At 40.5% G+C, this 21,894-nt stretch overlaps 1 protein-coding gene across 2 annotated transcripts in view; it reads right to left on the bottom strand.

Annotated features, from left to right (window-relative positions):
* The window catches only part of BEND4 (BEN domain containing 4), a 37,495-nt gene that overhangs the window by 9,135 nt on the left and 6,466 nt on the right, over window positions 1-21,894 (bottom strand). The window contains exons 2-4 of one of the 2 annotated variants that reach the window (XM_004448739.5): window positions 19,082-19,648; window positions 6,684-6,775; window positions 339-579 (exon numbers count right to left, since the gene is read on the bottom strand). In XM_004448739.5, coding sequence (XP_004448796.1) covers window positions 339-579; window positions 6,684-6,775; window positions 19,082-19,648 — 900 coding nt within the window. The remainder of the gene's footprint in view (window positions 1-338; window positions 580-6,683; window positions 6,776-19,081; window positions 19,649-21,894) is intronic. The other variant, XM_004448740.5, reaches the window with a different exon arrangement.

The raw sequence follows: 21,894 nt of genomic DNA, 5'->3' as shown, positions 1-21,894 counted from the left end.
TTTTTTTTTAATTCCACATCTTCCCTTGCTCTGCGCATTCCCCACCTGGAGGTGGCCTTCTCTGGCAGCAAAGAAAATCTGAATTTCAAGCGTGAAACATGAGGTGTTAGGCAATGCGTATGTACCATTAAGTGAGAACGCCAAGGCTAAAGTAAATGAAGAATTTTTAAAGAATTTCTCAAGACCAAGTAGATGGGCCACATGAAGCCTATAAGGTCTCAGCGGGAAAAAAAAAAATCAAAATACAGTAAGGCTGAACACTTTTACGGAGGGGAGCCACAGCCAATGCGGTGAAATGAGATCACAGATGGCGGACACTGAGCGGAAGGATGCAGTACCTCGGAGGCATGTTACTTTAACTGGATCCAGAGGGCGTCTTTCAGGACCTGTCTCTCCTGACTGCACTGACCTTTTCCTTTTCCCAAGGCCGCATGAGTACTTAAGCTCATCAGTTGTGAAAACAAATCTGATGAGGTATCGAAGGAGTCGTCTCCCATCTTTCTTTGAAGAATTTACAGCCTCGTCCCACTGTTTGCTCGTTATGTAGACAGGATAGTTGTTCAACAGCTGCTTGCTTCCCTGGAAAAGCGAAATATTTTCTCATTACCTACTTAGCCAGCCAGCCAGAAGCTGAGGCGATCTCCATTTCAAAGGGAAACCTGCTTTTTAACCAAGTGGCTATGCTGACAATGATCCAGGTACTGAAGAGCACAAGTAATTGCTCACACTCAGAACGGGCACTTTTCAAATTACATTTGCATTTTCTATAACAAGAGCCAATGAGGTATAATGAACACCTTTGAAAGAAGGGCTATTTATAACTTGCATTTTAACAGGTAGGTTAAAATGTGTCAAGATCCAATGACAGGGAACACTATTTAAATATAACCTGTAACTTTCCTTTTCAATCTATTAGAATATGCAAAAATGACTTTGAGGAGTATGATCCAACGGGTTCCTTCCTCTTTTGGAAGGCAGTTAACTTCTTTTAGAAATGATACCGGTGGTCTATTTTTGTGAAATATTACTTGTGTTTAGTACACCTAACACCTGATAACCATTGCATTACAGTGGAAACAGCATACAAAATGAATTAAAAGAAGAAATATTGTGGAAAATGGAATAAACCATTAATAATAATGCAAAACATGCTTCTTCAAGTAATAGCTTCTGCAAATGCCACTATGTCAACTCAAAATTTTTCTTCCTTTTCACCTTCGTAATTTATGTCTGCTATAAAATTCCCAGGCTAAATAGCTGCAGTGGGACTAATTACAGGAATTTCTGTAACATTTATAAGCCATGTTTAGTCAATTGCACCTACACAACCATTACTTTAGTTCTGGTTGTTCATAAAATTCTACAGTCCAGGACAAATTAATTAACCCATGATCTCCATTTTAATATACTCCTTTCCTCAGTAATTAAGGTGTACAAAATAAAGAAGGGAAAATTCATTCAGTTTTACAACTATGCAAATTTACTACAAGTTATAAATTTGACCCTGTTTGGATATGATAGGGTTTTAGTTCAAAGAATACTCTGGTTCAGCTAAGCAGTGAGATGGGTAAATGACATAGGCACCAACAGGAAAAAGACAACCAGATTTGGCCATGAAACTAGTACTGAATTACACACATTGAGACTCATCACTACAGCTTTAAAACTTTCTTGAGCTAGAAATGGTGTGACAATTTCTTTTTTAAAGGAGACAGTTGAGACAACTGATTTGTGCATTGAATTTAGAGTCAGCCTGGTTGTGAATAGAATCTTGGTTCTACGTCTCAGTCGATGTGTTTCTTGAGGAGGTTACGTCTTGCTGGGTCAAATGCAAAATGGGGAGCTGTAAATTATTCTGGATTTAAGATACGGATATTTATTTATTTATTTATTTTAAAGAGTCATCACTTTATTTTTATTTATTTTTTTCTTGTTCCACCCCCCCCCCCCCCCCGGTTGTCTGCTCTCTGTGTAAGATATGGATATTTAAACCCATAAACCATAAGCCTTGGCTTTGTTACAATGACTGACACTGCACAATGGATGAACGATGATGAGAGGAAGCCCAGAGGTTTGAAAGGTTCCCTCAGCCCAGGCTGCTGTACCATGGAAGGAGACAGAGATGATGGAGGCATGAACAGAGTCTGTGGCAGTGCAGCTGGGGAGACGGGGATTAAAGATGTAGAATCAAGGTGGCCAGACAACCAATTCAATAAGCAAGGGGATGGGAGGCCATTCCCAGGTGGAATGGTGGTGCCTTTCACAAGATAAGGAGTAACAGCAGGAGAAGGCAGGCAGAGGGGAAGATGATTCCATTACTTTCCATGTACAGGGAGGGAAGGGGCCACAAAGTTTCTACCGGTTGCCCCCTCAGTCCTCAGGGCAGCTGGGTAAGGCCTGGCATGAGTGGAATCCCCAGGTTAGTAGTCTTAGCAGCCTTGTCTACATCCATGTACGCCATGATGAGAAAATGGGAAGTCTTCACCCTGTTTTAATAAGCCAAATCTAAAAATTAAAAGGAGAAGTAACACTATCCTTAAAACCACTAATTGTGTCCAAGGTATATGTATATAAGAACCTTAATAGTAATTATCAATAATAACTAGATTGAGTGATTGATTACCAGCCCAAGGCACATGCCCCAAGAGCTCTCTATCTGCCTCATTCCTCTCCTTACAGGCAGAGCTACCAAAATGATCCCAGAGCTGGGCCTCAGGCAGGTGACTTCATTTCTCTCAATTTCAGCTTCTTTTGTAAAATAGAGGGATCATAATCTCAGTTTGGGGAAAGAAAAATGTCTGGAATTAGATAGTGGTTATGGTTGTACAAGTTTGTGAATTACTAAGAAAACACTGAATTGTATAATTCAAAGGGGAAAATTTTATAATATGTAAATTAAATTTCAGTTTTTTAAAAGTGGGGAAAAAAAATCATCCCAGCTTGTGGGTTTGCGGTGAGGAGTCCATCTCCCCTCCAGAAGATAAACCCATCAGGGTTGAGACTTTTATTTGTTTTATTCAATGCTCTACTCCCAGGGCTGAGAACAGTGCCTGACACCCAGTAGGTGCGATAAATATTTGCTGAATGACCTAATACTGTGGCTGGTACAGAGCACATACTCCATAATAATGGCTACAATAAAGAATTCTTAATTTTTTTTTTTTTTAACCACTCGGGGCCTGAGACACTTGAAGAGCTTCTGATATACATAAATTGGCAAAATTAAAGGTCAGAGTCTAAACTGTCTTACCTTAAAGAACTGAAAAGGAAGCAATATAGACAGGGAACCATTAAATCGGGGCTTCTGGAGACAGAATTTAAAGTCATCCTCTTTGTTATGGTCCCTGTAAGTAGGTATCCAGGCATACTTGTCAGTCTTAGGAAAAAAAGACTCTGTGGCTATTTTAAAACCATTTATTTATTTCACACTGCAATTTTAAAAATTGATTTCTCTCAGATTTGTGAGCTCATCTAGGGAACTAGGGTCACCATTACTCTGTTTTGCAAAGGAGGTTAAAGCCTTTATCAAGGTCTCGCAACTCAAAAAGGCAGAGCTGGGGACCCCTGTGCCGGAGCTCAGGGTTCAGCCCACGATGGTGTGCCCCACAAGCTGGAGTTGAGACTCTTTCAAGATGATTGGTGATCAGGCGATTGTGATTAGGGAGCTGACTCTTCATACAGAAGAGTTCAACAGCTCTCATAAAAAGTAGGTACGCCATTTGGAGGTCATTTTCTTTAAGAAAGAGGAAAACAGAAAAAGTAAATTACTACCCAAAACATGATTCAGAATGCTCTCTGTTTTACGGATGAGATTTATGATCTTGTTTTAGCATTCTTAAACGTGATAAATAATAAAAATAAGAAATGCTCATTTGCTTGAAATGACAGTAAAAATAATATATATAGTAATGATGATGGGTAATAAATGTTTAAATAATGCTATCCAAGGGAAATGTAGCTATTTCCCTGTTTTTATGGAATTCTGATTGTATACACCATCAACATTTATTAAACTATGACCTATTGGTGGGTCACTATGAAAAAAATACAATATGAACAATACTATCTATATAGTGTCATAACCCAAATGGAAGAGATAAATGTATATTAGCTATATAGTAACATAGATAGTTTTGAATGAAACTTAGGAAGAATGTGCTACATGAGCACAAAGTAGGGAGAGCTGTTTAGAGGAAATGGGCCTCTCTGTAGGATAGAAATGTCAAATTAAGAAATGTGGACTTTGTTCTAGGGAACAATCAAAGGATTTTAAGCATGTGTTATTTAGTTGTAATCAATTTGTACTTTAGAAAAATAACTTCCCAGTGTGGAGACTGGAGAAGAAAGAATTGACTGCAACAGACCAAGTGAAAAGTGATGAGAGTGAACTAGAGAGAAGAGCGAATTCAACAGGGGCTGTAGAATGATTGGATGTTGGGGATGAGGAAGAGAAAAGAGTCAGTGATGTCTCAGATGTTTCCACCTGGCTGGGCTGTGGGCTCGCGCTGCCTGTATTGAAGAGAAAACAGGAGGAATAAGGATGGGTATTCAGAGTAGTTGTGAATTTGAGGGTGTGGGCATCCCACTGGCAGGCAGCTAGACACACCAGTCTGGGTGCAGCCATGGGGACTGGAGCTCTAGCTACAGATTTGAAACCAGTTAATCTACACATAGAGGTGATGCTATGAGAGGGAATACAATTGCCTGGAGAAAGAGAGTAGGGAGCAAGAGAAGGTTAAAGCTGAAACTCGGGAGAATAGTGGATAGCGAACTCGTGAGAGCATAGTAAGAAAGGACGGGGAACCAAGGCAGAAAACTGACACAGGCCATGGGAAGACAGTGTGGGCAGGAGGGCTAAGAACCTGAGGACAGCGAGGACTGTAAAGGGGTCCCTGGACTGGACAATTGGGAAATTCATTGGTGGCATCTTACAGAACATTCTGGTGGGGCCAGATTACAGGGGGTGGAAGAGCAAATGGAAATGAGGAAATAGACGCAAATAATATGGACCAGTCTTGCAAGTGTTTAATCATTTAAAAATGAGGTAACTTTTCAACAAGCATGCATTGAGTGTGTTCTGTGTGACTGGCATTGGAGATGCTAGAAAGGATGGAATGAGACCTGGGACCAGCCCTCAAAGAGGGAGGTGCGTCATAACATAGAATGGAAAGCACTCAGGGTATGCTACTGGAGCACTCCGTGATGGAAGGAGAAGAAAAGGGCAAACATTGAGGTGGGGGGAGGGAATCAAAGGATAAACCTATTTTTAGGGTGGGGAGACTTGCGTGTGTTTTCTATTTGTAGGAACAGACAAACAGCAAGGAAGAAATAGATATGAGAGACAAGGAATAACTGATAGGACAAAGTCCTAGAAGAGGGAGGCAGACCTACATGGAGCATTCAGCACTGGCAAATGGAGAGATACCTCTTCCTCCTGGGCCTGGGGATGGGGAAATTTAAGAAGGATGATATCAGTGTGTTGGTAGATGGGAATGGGGGGTGGGGCAGAATAGATTTGACTTGTTATTCCTTCCTTGCCAAGTTCAAGAGAGGGAGGGTGGTGGATTAGGGGCAGGCTAGGGACTGGAGGAGAGGAACAAACCTTTGAAAAACCTCCTGTAGATCAAAGGAAGAGGGAGAAGCAAAACATAAGTTTCGGGCTATATGCAAAGGTGAGAGAGTTTCAAGCCACACTGGACTAACTTCCCATTTTTCATCTTCTGGTCACTTTTACGTGCACAGAAGTGGAAAGTGATGTGTCAGCATGCCATGTGGGTGACGCAGGGTCAAGTACACAGTCGGATATAGTAAAACAGTGAGCATGTGGATGGAAGTTGATGATTTTACCCTAAATACAGGAATGTCAATGGATATGTAACCACAGGATGAGAGAGTCAACATCCTACCATTACGAGCATGAGCAACTTACCTTGTGAAGTGAAGAAAATTTAACTACTTAAATAGAACACTAACCATCATTATCAGTTCAAGACCTTTACTGTTCCAGTAAGGTACAGTGGAGTTGATTCTTCCACTGGATTTAGGTTCTAAAGTCAGTGCAATGCAAATAACAAATATTCAAAACTAAGCCTTGAAAATCTTATAAAATGGCATCATGTTTAAATTGACATACATTACCATCGAAACAGACAATTTTCCCTGCACAGTGGAAGAGACTATGTGTCTTCCATGGAGGATGAGAGGAGGAAACTGCCTTGGGGACAGGGACCCTGATGTCTTGGAAAACATAGATCTAAACACATGTGAATCTCTCTTAGTCTGGAGATGTCCCACAATGAGAGGCATTCTGGGAAGCTGGCTCTTCCTAACAGAACAACAGCTTGGTGTCTCCCACTTCAAGCCCCCTTTGTGCCACAGAATGGCGGAAAAATTGCCCACACTACTTAAATTGCCATTAATTACCATTTCTTCTTTTTTCCCTCATGTGCAGAGTTGAATCTTCAAGAGTTAAATACATGCCCTTTATAACTGTATAGCACTTATACTTAAAAGTAAACTACTTTGTAAAGACCCATAAACTTTATAAGACCCATAAACATCTGCCAATAAAAAATATATTTTGCTATCCAATTTGCTCTGGTATATATTGGTAAATCTCCAAGAGGCTTTGTCTTAAGGAAATTCCAAATGGAAGAGAATTTATCTTTTTACTAGGGACCTACCTCAGTTGGTTGGTCAGCTGGCTGGGGTATCATGAGTTGGTTGTGGTGCTGAAGAACCATCTTCAAGTAATCTAAAACAGTCTGGCAGGGTACTGATTGGAAGAAATAGCAACGATACACATTAGCTATCCTGTGACATGAAAATAAAGAACTTTAAGCCTAAAAAAATTTTTGATGTAAATTTCTTTAAAAATGACTTATTTTCTAAAGGAAATAGAATCTTCTTTCACTTGACATCCGTAGTTATTTCAGTTTGTAAATTCAGAACAGATGCTATGGTTTGAGCAGAATTTTTAGGTTTCTCACAGGCTCAGCACAATTCACTGAGAATTTTCAAGTCAAAATTTTCTTAAACAAATTCGGGTCAACAATAATGATCAAGAGCAGTTCACAGGAGAGATGTGTCTTGACTTCTTTGACTCAGCACCAAACAATGCTGTTTTAAAGTACTGAAAATTAATGTTTAACTAGTTTTTAAACAATAATATAATACTCATTTTTAATGACAGATTCATTCCTCTATTTTTCAGTGAACAGGAATTCCTTGCAATTTAGTCTTGTCTCACCACAAGAATACACCTGGGCTTATGGTTCTTATGCTAAATGTCCCATTCTCTCAGCAATCAAGAAGTTAAGTTGATTTGGGCTAATTAACATTTGACTATCATGTATTTGATTAAGTATTGCACTATCTTTTGAGCCTTAGTCTTAGACTCGTTGAATAATTACAATGAAACCCAATAAAAAGCCTGACTTTTTGTATCGCTGTATAAATTATTCCTACATCTTAAGATTTATATTAAAGCCCTTTCAGGAGTATTAACTAATTGCTTTTAAAGGTCTGAGTAGCTCAGTTGATAATCTAATTTATACAAATTATTGCCACAATCTGTCTTAGCTGTGTGTTTTCTTAAGATGTTTTGTCACATTAAAGAAAACAATAAATATTTAACCAAAGCCCCAATTTTAAAGTATCACCATTGAGTGTTCTTCACCTTGTTTTTCTCACCACTTTTTTAGATTGCAAACAGAGCTTATCATCCTTATTCTACTGCTAATAGCTTTGGATTTTTTGAGAGACATCACACTGTAACATAACAAATAAAAAATTACATCAACTCTGTATTAGTCAGGGTTCTCCAGAGAAAAAGAACTGACAGGATATATATTACAAAAAGAGAGTTATTAGAAGGAATTGGCTCATGCAATAGTGGGAGTTGGCAAGTCTGAACTTCATAGGGCAGGCCACACAGTGAAAACTAAGATAAAGGTGATGAAGTGATGCTAAGTTCCCAAAGAGAAACTGGCTCTCTGAAGTTGAGGCAGAAATTCTTTGATTCCTGAAATCCTCAGTTCTGACTTTTAAAACCACCAACTGATTGGGTGAGATGACATCCCATCCCCTTCCCAAACACACACACTGCTGAGGGCAATCTCCTTTGTTGATTGTTGGTGCAATCAACCATCAATGCAATCACCTGATTATTAAAGGTGCAAACCCATCTATGAAGTACCCTCACAGTGAAATCAGGCCAGTGCTTGCTTGACCAAACAGCTGAACACTATAACTTGGCCAAGGTGACACATGAAACTAACTATCACAACATTTGGGTGGAGAATTTGAAGGACAGGAAGCAGAAGTAGGTTAGGAAATTTTTCTTTGACCAACAAGTATTTTTTGTTAAATAGCCATAATTATCAACCTGCATCATGAGCCACTCTTGGATAATCATTTGATTATATTCTTCAAATTGAAGAAGCATTTGTTGACCACAAAAGCCAACCAAAACCACTTATATGTATCAGTTTGAAGTAGACCTCACCAAGCTTTAATAAAACCTGTCAAGTCCCCCTAACTTTATCAGCCTGATAAAGTCCAAATCCACTTTCTGGATGCCACAGAGAGTGAGAACACATCCTGAGGCAGTGGGCACGAATTACAGGAAAGAGCAGATGACTTGAGAAATGGATAGAGAGGGACAGGTCTGCATTTGAGTTGTGGTTTTTCACTAATCATGTGACCTCTGGGGCTCCTTTTAATTTCCATGCCTTGGTCTCGGTCTGTTACACCAGGGTGGACTATGAGGATCCTAATAGTGGCCTGTGTCCTTTAGATTGTGGCCAAAATAAAATGTGACTGGACATATGTCACTGTTTTGCAAAATGGTGCATGCAAAGTATTACCCTGCATCTAGTCTGGAAGTTTTAGTCAAATTTGTAAATACTCATTGACTGATTAGGACTTGATTAATTTCTTTTGATCTCTTACCCACATTTTACAGTCATTAAGATGTTTATGAAAAAATTTTTAAATGAAGTACAAAAATGCTTACATGGCAGCATTCAAAGTTGAATATTCAGTATGACATCAACCATGTTAAAAATAATTCTGTGCATAGAAAAGAAACTGGAAAGAAATGAACCAAAGTGCTAATGATAATAATTAACAGTGGTTATATTTTAGTAGTGGGATTAAGGGTAGGTTTTATTACCTTTATCCTTTGTCATCCTAGTAAAATCAATTTTATCAAAAATGTCTACAGTGGGCATGTACTATTTCCATAATTTAAACAAACCAGTTGTCTACAAACTGTTGTCTCCCCTTCCTTTGCTATACAGTACCTTCAATATTGATAATATATCCCTGGAAGGGTTTTGAGATTGCCTCTCCCATTCTTAACATCTCCAACTTGTAGGCAGCAGTAGAAGTCTGTGAGGAAGGTCAACTGATTCATACATGATTCATACATATTGGAATAAAACTGAATTTCAGGTGCACTTACTGGCTGTAGGGCTTTTAGGTTGGTATCTGGGCACAAGGCCTGGAAGACTGAGGATAAGGCTCATATCTGGCAACTGCTAAAAATCTGAAATAGCCACTGCCTTGAGCCTGTGAATACCTCCCCCTCCACTCAGCCTCATGATGAAAAGCTGACAAGGCAGAGGCCGCCAGGGGGGCATTCTCTATCCCCAAAGCAAGAGATCTGGAGCTTCACTCCCGACTGGGGACTCTTTCTTGGATGAATACCTACGTTTACAGGGGAAGGCTGTATATTCAAGTGAAATATTTTCTGTGATGGAAAAAAAGCAACCACTATGTGTTGGGCATTGAATCATGTCATCCACAAAAGGCGTGTTCAGTCCTGGGGGTGTGAAGCCATTTGTAAGCAGGGCCTTGAAGATGTCACTGGTGAAGGTGTGCAAACCTGAATGAGGCTGGGCCTTATGGCTAAAGTCCTTCCAGGCAGAGGAAATTCAGGTGCAGTAAGAGAAGCCCAGAGAAGGACAGAGGACACCAACGGATGTTGCTACACACCAAGGAGCACCGAAGATTGCTGGCAAGCCATCACCAGCACACGACAGACTTTGAGAGAGAGCAAGGCCTGGCGATAGCCTGGTTTTGGACTTCTCGCCTCCATACCATGAGCCAAGAAATTCCTGTTGTTTCATGGGTATGATCGTGGTTTTTTTGGAGTGATGAAAATGCTCTAATAATATTGATTGTAGTGGTGAATGCACAACTTGGTGATTAAACCAAATGCCATTGATTGTACACTTTAGATCAATTGTATGGTTTATGAACAAAAAAATAATAGGGTGAGTGGTGGCAAAATACACCAAATGTAAGATGCAGACCATAGTTATTAATACTTTGGGGATGCTCTTTCATAATTTGTTACAAATGTTTCACAATAATGCCAGGTGTTCGTGGTGGGGCAATGCATGGGAGTCCTGTATGATGTTATGCATGTCTGTTTTATAAGTTCACAACTTTTACTACGTACTTACTGTGCTGCATGCACAGTTTTCTGCAGTCCCAGGCCACAGAGAGAATGAGGTCAGGAAAAAGAAGGAGCCAGGTTATGCCCCAGAGCCCTTCACATCTAAAATGCCCCACGATGCAAATTATGAATTCTAAGCAAAGTCACTCTCACTGATGGAAAAGCTACTATCTTGGACCCACTGGGCAGGTTTTACTCATTCATGAATTTATTGATTCACCATACAGAAAAAAGTCAGATGACACTAGTAGGTTTAATGAAAAAATAAATGAGGAACCCAAAGCTGTATAAACTGCTATTGAAAGGAAGAGAGGCTATTAAAGGTACCTAAAATGTATCATATCTGTACCTTTCCTAATATGAATATTTATAATTCTTTTTCCTCTATCTAACAGCATTTTAAAAATGTCTGTCAGATAATCCTGGAAAGAGTAAATATCTTGGAGGAAAATGGGTAAGTAGGAAGGTATTTCGTGTTAAGAAAATACAATTGAGAGGAATGGGTTATAAATATTCTATTAGGTATCTATGTCATATAGAGAATATGCTGCTTTCAAAAAGGAAGACTTTCTCTAGTCTGTGTGGCAGGAGGCTAAGGTAGTTAAATCTCCAGAAATTTAAAACATTCTAAGCCAATACTAGTATATAACAGCAAACTGACAAAAGGATCAGGAATTTGTCCTAAATTAATTCTTGGGTGTTTGTTTGTTTGTTTAATGTACCGATTCCATCTCTGGCACTTACTAACTTTGTGATCCTGGGCAAGTTACTTAACTTCTCTGAACCTCTATTTACTCATCTGTAAAATAGGAAAACTACTTGCTACATATGATTATTATGAGGATTAATTGAAATAACACGTGTAAGACAGAAGGCACCCAATAAATATAAGCTAATGTAAGCTACTGTTATTTTAAGATGAGGAATCTAGTGAATTCCTCACAGTGGCCATTTAAATGACAGTTGACAGAGCCTCACTGGCTGTTGTAATGTCTGAGCAACTGTTAAGTAAGATCTGTTCTTGCATATATTAAGGCTACTTGGGTTGCTAGTTCCTAATTTTCATTGCAGATCATTACATTAAAATCCTGATAAGTTTCTCTTTTTTATTCCTCTAGCATTAATTAATCTATCTTGCTATATAGTGGTTTTTAAAGATCAAAACACACTAAATACAATTTACAGGGAGATTGAAATTATTTACTGTCCTCTAACAGTCATGGCCATCTGTGTGCTTATATCATTTAAAAATAATTGTCCTATTCACACTATGTAAAGTTTAAGTTCCTAAAGTATAAATATCTATAAATAAATGATGATCTTCAAGTACTCTCAGGCTACAAATGCCTGATTATGCTTTTGATAATGACAACATGTCTCCATTTAATTCAACCCAATTAACGTGTAGATGCAACATGCCTTACATTGCTATAAATCGGGAATACAAAGGTGACTCTGGCTTAGTCCCAGCCTTCAAGGACTTTGCAGTGGTTCGTCTCTCTTTACATCAGGACATCAGGAGAGACGGACACACCAAGAGTGAAAACCTTCCATGGAAACAGCTCTAACACAGGCATGCATCATGCACTACAGAAAGTGGTTCATTTTACCCAGGAACTGGAGGAAGGCTTTGTTACAGAGGCGAGTGTCACTTGAACTGGGTACTGAAGGATGTACCCACACACGGTACCTTAGACAGGGAAGAGACTATGTTCTTAAATTGGAAGGAATAACAGGAGTAAAGAAATATCAGAGACATAAATGTATATGACTGGTCAAGGTGATATGAAAATCGGGAATTACAAATTGTCCAGTAGGGTTGGAACATTTGGTATATGGTGGGAACTGACAGTTAAATCTCTAAAAATGGACAGGAAGATTCAGGTAGTGAAGGGCCTTGGGTTCCACTGAAGGTGCTGAACTTTACCCCATAGACTATGTGAAGCTCTTAGAAGCTTTTCAGCAATTGGTGACGTGGAGCTTTTCAGTGGGGAGACCAGAATCTGGGAGAGGGGTTGGATGGTTATTGAAATCTCTCAAACTGTAAGACAGGCCTTGGTGAAAACAGTGAAGTGAAAGAGGAGGGGACCCAATTGATGGATATGTAAGTGGTGAAATCCAGGAGTTGGAAATGGGTTGGAAGGCAGGGATAGAGAAGAGTTATATAGATGGATCTAAGGTTCCTAACTTGGGTAAATAACTGAATGTTAAGATTACAATTTATAATTTAAGAAGCCCATTTAAGATTTTTGCATTTTTGAAGCATTTTCTTCATTTGAACTGGGTACTGAAGGATGTGAGTCTCATACATCCTTCATTTTCTTAAGAGTTACCATTTATTGGGTGATTATTAGGAGACCTAGCAGGCACTCAGAAGCTTTACTGAATTTAATATTTTCAATATCCTTAAAGGATTATTAACCTTACTTTACAGCAAGGGAGACTGAGGCTCAGAAGGGTTAAATGATTTGCCAAAACCACAGCTAATAAGTAACAGGGGAAGAAATTCAAACCCACATTTGTGCAAAAATCCATTCTCTACCTTACATTGTTTTCCCTTCCTCAGTTAAACTCAAGCCAAGAGTTGTGATGACTTTTACTAAATTCTAAGTAAAAGAAGCTCAGTTTTTTTCCCCTCTCTATTCCTCTCTTGCTCTAGTCTACTTGAGCATTCTTCCACAGGCACCTCTGGGTATATGGTGTTTGGAGGGCAGTGAAGGCACTGAGCTGGAGGATACTAACACATGTTTGCACTGTTCTAAGGGTTTTCTTTTTTTTGTTCTTGTGGAATTTCCATTATCTAAAAAAAACACTATTAATTTATCTTTTAAAAATCTTCCTACCTAGAAAAGGACAACTGTGAATGAATAGGCTCAGATCTATAGAATCTAAGGCTAGCTCTCTAGTTTGCAACCTCTGAAATTAGTGATTGAGTGGGCTGGTGTGGGGGTGGGGGGCAGGGAAGAGCTAATCAACTAGACCTGAAGTCAGGAGGCTTGGATTATAAACCCAGGTGTGCCCATGCCCTCACTTGCCCAGAGCTCAACCTCCTCATCTGTAAAATGGGAATGGGATTACTATTTGGCATGGCCCCATGGCCCCATTCCTCATGGATGAGGAATACTTTGAGATACTTATAAAAACACTCTTTAAAAATAGAAAGCTTTACAGTAATATCCACAATAAATATATCTTTCCTATATATGGCACTTAGAAAATTTCAAGGTATTTTAATATGTCATAATTATTTTATTTTGGAAATCTCTTCTTACTGCATTTTATGAATTCTAAGACCCACATTCCCCGCCCTCCCCCATTTTAAAATCTCTAAAGATGCACAGTGTTTTTTCTTCTTTCCTTGTGGAACAGAAAGCATCGAAATGTCATTCTTTCAATGGCATCTAGGAAGAAATGAAATATGATGTTTTCTATCTGTGGTAGACTGAATCATGCACCCCAGTTTAGACGTGTTCTTAGTCTTGATCCACATTCCTTTGGGTGTGAACCCACTGTAACTAGGACCTCCTGAAGATGGTATTTTAGTTAAGGTGTAGCCCACCTGAATGAGGTTGGGCCTTAATGCAGATTACTGGGGTCCTTTATAAGCGGAAGATATGCAGACATAGAGAAAAAGCCATAGGGAGGAACTGGAAGCTGGAAGAGAAAGGAGAGGATAGGGCCAGGTGATGGGAAAGCCAAGGAACATGAGAATGCTACCCCGGGAGGCAGCCAGCTTCTAGCCTCTGAAACCGTGAGCCAACAAATTCCAGCTGTAGAAGTTACAACCATATTTGTGGTATTTGTGATAGTAGCCTAGAAAAACTAAGACAATATCCTTCCTCCCTTATGAGTTCTCTGAACTTAGTATTGATTGTAAGCTTTCTAAATAAATGTGACTATGCCATCTGAAACTCTCCATTGAGAATACCACCCCTCATTTTCCATCTTTTAATACCTTTTTAGCTCTCAGGATTCTGGATCAGCAGTATCTTTTCCTTTTCTGGCTTCTTCCTTTCATCTATTTTCACTTTCTTTTAAAAATAACAGACTTTCTAATTTCTAGTATAATAACTCCAAAAAAAAAAAAAAAAAAGGAAATGTGCTAATGTGGCTTCCTTGGGACAAAGTATTTAATTACAGTTCTACATTTGCAAGCTAAGTTCAAGTATACTCTTCAGAAGCCCTTTGCCTTGCCCGTAGTTGATGATCACTAAGACTTTGTTTAATATTCCACCGTCCTCCCTTATACAATAACAGAGGCCCCCTCAGCTGGTGCAATCCCTTTCTTTTTGGTGAAGTCTAACCCCTTCCTTTATCCCCTTTCCTTGACGCCCAAATGAAATCATTTTTTCCCTATCGACTAATACGTTCATTTCTTTTTAACTCCTACTTCAAGAACTGCTCCCAGGTATGAAGACTTTTTTTTTTTCCAGGAATAAAAGTGACTCAAGAATCCTGGAGATACTCGCAGCACTCCTGTGCAGGGGCAGCCGGGAGCTGAGGAACACTGTCCAGGTTCTGGCCTGTTGCAGATGCCCCCATGTTTTTTATTTTATTTCCTCTGCTGACCACTGAATTCTACTTTCTCCTTTGCACATACTCATCCTACTTGGATGTAAAAACAAACAAAAAAAGTGACCGCACACTGTAAGGGGATCCAGAAGAAAGCCCTAGTTTCTCCCTTGGAAATGGATTGGCCTCGATGACAACACAGAGGCCTATGATATAATGGGGAAGCAGAGACACTGCTTATGGAAAACTGATACCATATTATATAGCAGTTATGGCTTGACAAAATAGTCCTTACATGCAAACCCAGAGTATTACTTACTGTACTTTTCTTCAAACTGATGTCTAAAAATAATAGATTTCCCCCAAAAAATATATAGCCATAAAGAGTTGATTTTTATGTGATCAACTGCATTCCAGCTCTTTGTTTAGCCAAAGATGGGAATTAGGAAATGAGGGTGAGAAAGCAGTGGTATTTCCCTTTGATTTAAGTTTTCACTTCCATGTGACACATTCAACTTGATTCCCAAACTATGGTGTCCCTAGGGAGGGAGCACATGTGAGAAACACAAACAAGCTGGTACCTTCCTTTATTTTACATTAATTTTTTTTCTTTTTATAATTGATAAACTGATTTTTCAGCCTTATTGTTGGGTTTCAGTATGGCTGATTTAAAGTAACCAATGTTTCTCCATGTGTAATGGCTGTGGGTATATGGCAGGTATCATCAACAGGGCTGCAATGTTTATGGGAACAGTGGTAACCACTAGGCTAATTTCAACCAGTGTCATTCAATGTCTCATCATCAAGAGGGCCCAAGAAATTGCAGCAGGGTCATCTTCCTGGGAAGTACAGAAGAACAATGATTGGTAGCAGGGCCAATGCTGGGTTATCTCTGACACAGACACTTCACAGACACAGGATCAAGTAATGGGAGGTAGACTGAACCCCAAGTTTGATTAGGACATATAAAGAACAGTCTGCTTACCAAATATTTAGAATTAGGAACTAGACAGTAATAACTCTGGATATTTGGGTCACCTGTCCTTTATTCTGAAATTCTCAACCACAGAAGGTTATCGAGAAGTACCACTTAGCTCTTCAGAAGCTGGGCTCCTTTGCTTGTGGTTCTGAACAGTTGATGTAAGTCTCTGTGCCGGGCTGTAATCTCTAAGACACTGTCTTCTCCACCCACGAAAGTAGAATGGACAATTACTCTTTGGAGTAAAACTCATAATGTAGTCAATGAACCATAATTTATGGAGCTGTGAGAGTTGTAAAATCCCACGAGGTGTTATCTGAACCCGTGCCTTTCTGACTTGGGGAAACCAGTAGCACCATTTCCATTGCATTCTTCCTGGTTTCACCCAGGCAGTCCATTCCAGGCTTGGGCCATGACTCTGCATCTAATCCCAGGACTCAAGTCTAGGATTTACTTCACCTCTTGCTTTCCCCCTATAAGACAACTGAACTTAATCTACTTCCAAACCTCTAAAGAGACGAAAATGTTTATAATGCTTGTATTTTCTTTTTAAATACATGAATGTTCTTTTTTATCTTTGGGTCAAGTCAATGGCATCCTGTTTTAACTAGGATGAATATTATATTTTTAAACAAGATATAATTTAGTAAGCGTTGGTTTTGAAAACAATAGTAATTTTCCAGAAGACAATGAAAAAGATTTAGAGGTTATTCTAAAAGTGGGAGGTCGGTACACAAAAAGGAGGTGGCCAAACCCACTGAACATGAAAAAAACAACTATCAGTGCCACAGAAAAAGAGCCAGGGAATGGATGATGAACTGCATCAAGAATGAAGAGACTAAGGCTTGGCAGAGCTGAGAGAATGGCGAACAATAACTGGAAAAGGTGATGTCACTGGAATGATCTGACAAAAACATTATAAGTGTTTATTACCAAAGGTATATGTAAATCTCAATATCAACAGATGTCATTTGTTAATTTGTAGTTGTTCTAAATTCATGTGAAAAGTCCTTTTACCACTCCTGGCAGTCATGTCCCCACCTTTTAATTTGTAACACCTCTGACAGGGCTCTATTTGGGGAATGCTTTTTAAAAGAAAGGAAGAAGATTAATTTCTGGTGTGGCAATTCTTAACCCTTGTTTTTAAGTTTTGTTTCCTATGTGTACTAATAAATAAGTGGGTAACTTGCTTCAAAATTTCTTTCTTGATCAGTTGCCAAACTGGGTGGTGCAAAGAGAGAGTTAGGGAAAAAAAACCTAGCTTCTATTTTATCAGAGTTAAAATTTTTAAAGTTATTGTACATCTTTATTTTGTACATAATATTTATTAGAATTGTAGTAGTTTATCAATCAAGGAAACTGCATCATTTAAACGTCTTGAAAATATTGTTCCAGTTAACAGTCATGAATATCTTTTTTTAAAAATTTCTCTCTGCCCGCCCCCCAGTTGTCTGCTCTCTGTATCCTTTCGCTGTGTGTTCTTCTGTGACTGCTTCTATCCTTATCAGTGGCACCAGGAATCTGTGTTTCTTTTTGTTGCGTCATCTTGTGTTAGCTCTACGTGTGTGCGGCGTCATTCCTGGGCAGGCTGCATGTTCTTTCACGCTGGGCAGCTCTCCTTACGGGGCGCACTCCTTGTGCGTGGGGCTCCCCTACACGGGGGACACCCCTACGTGGCGGCACTCCTTGTGCGCATCAGCACTGCGCATGGGCCAGCTCCACACGGGTCAAGGAGGCCGGGGGGTTTGAACCACGGACCTCCCATGTGGTAGGCAGATGCCCTATCCATTGGGCCAAGTCCGCTTCCCATAAATATCTTTAAAAGCTAGAGACATGCAGGAACGAATTCAAAGCTAGAAGCTAAATCAGTACCTTTCCATATAGTGAAAAAAATGACTTGTGTGATCATTAATTTCACATGTCAATTTTGCTAGGTAATGGTGTCTAGTTGTTTGTGGTTAAACACTGGCCTACTTGTTACTGTGGATGGGATTTGCATCTATAATCAGTTGACTGCACCTAGAATTAGATTATTGCATCTACAATCAGCAAAGGAGAATGCCCCCCAAATCGCCTCATCTTATTAGTCAGAGGTTTGAAAAGCCAGACCTGAGGGTTTCAGAAATAGGAAGAATTTCTGCCTCAACTTCAACATTGGCTGTTGCTGAAATTCCCAGCCTTCTGGCTTTGGGAATTAAGACTAAGGATGTCAAATGACCTTTATCAGTTTCCAGCTTGTGACTTGTCCTACAGAGTGAGGACTTGCCCATCCCCCACCCTCCATGTGAGCCAATTCCTTATAATAAATCACACAGATACACACGGACAGACAGACACACACACACACACTGTTAGTTCTATTTCTCTGGAGAACTTTGAGTAATACAGATTTGGACTCAGTGAAGATCTTACCAAAAAGATGATTTTACTGCTCTGCAAATTTGGTGTCTTTAAGAGGCAGAAAATGCCTCATGTTTAGCCAGAGGCGCACAATATTTTGGGCCAACTTAATTACTGGTGTGTCTTCGACCAATTAGTTTTAGTTTACAGTTTCTTATTAACTTCAAGGGAAAGCTTACATGCTAAAAAGACACTGTGCCTGTTGAAATGTAATAAGAAAGGTGGAGGAAATTAATGGAATAGAAGAGGCCATTTGTTCAGTACGCCTCAAGTCCTGCCTCTGAAAGTATCATTTCATTTTAATTTCTATCACTGACTAATAAAACATATACATCAAAGCTTTTAAAATACAGAAGCCATTTTAAAGGAACAGAACCACTTTCAGAAAGGAACTCGGGATCACAACACTTGGCCTATTTTCAATCTCATTTACACTACATCGAGGAATTACTTTGATATTGATAGAGACATCTTTTAATAGGACTATGGTTCTCAGACCTAAACCAAAGAACAGGGTAGCTTAAATACAGACAGGACAAGGCCAGTGGCTCAATCTGAAATCCCCTGATTGGCACTGGGCAAAGTAAGGACCTCTTGCGCTTGCCTGTTTTCCCAACTTTTCTACATTGCTAGCCAAAATAATACATATGCACACACGCACACAAGACAAGCCAACTGCCAGGAGTAAGAGGTGCAGTTGGCTTGTAAGGAATAGGGTGAGATACCTGGGATGCTCTCTAGTTTTCTTCTGAGCTCTTCATTTTCTTGTTGCAGCGAAATAACCTCTTGCTCCAGCTCCTGGCAGCGAGGACAGTAACCTTCCTCTTCCTCCTCCTCTTCCTCCTCTGGAAGCGTAGAAGAGGATGGGTGGCCATGGGACTCGGATGTTGCTGGGGAGGTCCAGCCGCCCAGCGTGTGCACGGGCGAGGTCGACAGAGGATCCACGTCGGCCAGGTGGCCATACTCGCTGCCTGAAGAGGTATTCGGAGTCGGAAAGCTCCCTGAGAGCAGGTAATTTTGTAGCGAGTCAGTGAAAACCCTCAGAAAGGCCGAAGTCTGCTGTTTCCTTTGCATATATTGCATCTCTATGTCTACATTGTCTGACGTCTGACTGTGGACTCCTTTCCCAATGTGACACTGCTCCTGTCGTTCGTTATAACCGGAGCCTTCCTGCTTTACACACGAAATCATGGATGGAGAATGGCTGGAGTCCAGGAGCTTCCCTCCACAATTTAAGAGGCTCAGAACACGACTGCACTGCTGGGCAAAGGCATCCAGGATCATACGACTCTCTGAAACAAAGGCAGACACACATCACAAAGTGACAGTCAAAGGCAAGGGGTAAGTCAGGGCCTCAGGCATTCCGAGTGGAACAATCAGATGTTAAAATATGTATTTCCACTCTTGTTGTGATCAACCAAGATGACAGGGTGAGATTTGGCTCTCCACCACTAGGAGAATGCATAGCTTCCTGTTCTGAGCCTGCTGGCGTGCCTGGTGCATCACTCCCAGGCCCTTATTCTGGGAAATGGCTGGACCACGACTTCCCTCTCTGGCGCTAACTGGGCTGCACGGGTCTGAACTCACGCTATTGGCTTCATTAATACCCTTCCTCTAATGAAGCAAGCCAGCCGCTGCAGACTCAATTCCTCATTGATAGGAGGACTTCAAGCAATCATTACTTCTATTTCTGGAGTGCCCTCCTGCCCTTGCTATTCATCAGCTGATACAATCCCTGCCGAGTGTGCGTTGCTCCCAGATGCAAACTGGTTAGGAAAGATATGTCTTTTTGAAGAGCTCACTAGACAGCTAAGGTAAGACAAAGGGTAGCCTTAGAAGTCAAAGGATGAGCCCAAAGCAAAACGGCATGTCATCCAACATCTGTTTCATTATTCCATCTGACTTAAATTTTAATTCATCTGCTAACTTGCATCTCTTGTCAAGGCCAATGTTTAGGCTGACCTACTTCAGTATCATTTGAAAATCAGCAGAGTGCCTTGTCTTAGAGTCTCGTCAATTAGACTGTCAAATCTCCTAAAATGGCAAGTGATGTGGGAACCAAACTTAATCCACACACATGACTTCAAAAGCATATTATGTGTTAGTCAGTGAACAGCAAGAGCAAGCAGTCAGAAATCAATCAACTCATTGCAAAAACAAACAAAAAACCAAAGGAAGAGAACAAAACAAAAAAGCAATGGCACAATTTAACTTTCGAAGTCTAAGGGTCTTGACAATTCACCCCAAATGTAAATGTCACAAGGTAGATTCTCTTCTTTCCTGACCGACACCTGGAATGGATGCTGTAAATACAGAGAGGGGAACTTTTCAGGGTCTTCATGGTTGTGTGAGGATGCCTCTCCATTCCTTCTCCCCTCTACCTAGAATAATAGCAGTAAATAAAATAGTGTGGATTTTAGATACCAAAAACCGCTGTTTATTATAGAAAGCTAAACAGCTGAGGGGCTATCTGCCCCCTCTGGAAATGTTTACAAGCTGCATTTCTATCTGAAACTAAAGAATGGTGAGGTGCTTAGGGCTTCTGTGGGGACAACAAGCCAGAAGAGCTGCAATAAGAAATCCTCCAGAAAATCCCGGACATATGACCAACGAAACCACACTCCAAGAAACCTCCATGCAGTACTCGATACTCCACTGTGTCCTTTCTCCTACTATTCTTTTATGATGTCACTAAGGTATTGGGGGGATCCAAGTGTCCCTTTCCTATTAAATACCAGTATGTGCACGAAGCCCTCAGCACAGCGCCTGGTGTGCAGTGCGCACTCCTCATTTCTCCCACACCTATGAAATGCTACTGTTTCTGCATCTCTCTGCAAGCATCACAAGTCCTAGCACAGGGGTCAGGTCTCTTCTTTCCAGGGGAGGAGCACAGACTGTATGTTCCATGAGGCCAGTGACCACTGGGGTTTGAAGGCCACCTCAAGAAATACCTATCGAACCTGTGAGTGGACTTTTGTAAATATGTATAAACTTCAGTTTACAGCATTTTGGGGTTTACTCGCCTAAGGATGGGGCGGTGAGATCACGCTTGGCAGACTGAGAGAGGTCATAGGAGTATTTTCTGCGTGGGAAAGTGTTTCCTCACTCTTAGCAGCATTATGGCCTGCATGCCTCAGCACAGGAACCCCTGCCCTGGACCCCTGCCCCGACCTTTCTCCCGGCCCACCTTCTCCCCTTGGTGAGATACCCAAGTTGCACTAATTCCCTGATGAGACTGCTTCGAGGGTCTGTGCTGGTCTCTCTCCTGAGCCATCCGCCCCCAAACGGACCATAGGGCCAGAGTTTGGAAGTCTGGACTGGAGTGTCTCTACAGGTGTATGTGAGGCCTCTCCTGGTGACAGAGGAAGCTGGGGGTGAGAAGAGAAGGCTATGTATGGGCTGACTTCTCCTTTCCATTTCTTGGGAGTCTGAAAATTCCAAAGTCGAACCTGGCCTTCCAGGTCATTATGCAGGTGTATTTGTCAAGGTAGGTGGATAGAACACATTGAACAACTGGTTTGATTCATGCCTTTTGCTA

Source organism: Dasypus novemcinctus, chromosome 1 (assembly GCF_030445035.2).
Source record: "Dasypus novemcinctus isolate mDasNov1 chromosome 1, mDasNov1.1.hap2, whole genome shotgun sequence".
NCBI classification, from domain to species: Eukaryota; Metazoa; Chordata; class Mammalia; order Cingulata; family Dasypodidae; genus Dasypus; species Dasypus novemcinctus.
The sequence above is the reverse complement of the archived record's forward strand: the minus strand, read 5'-3'. Positions and strand labels throughout refer to the sequence as shown.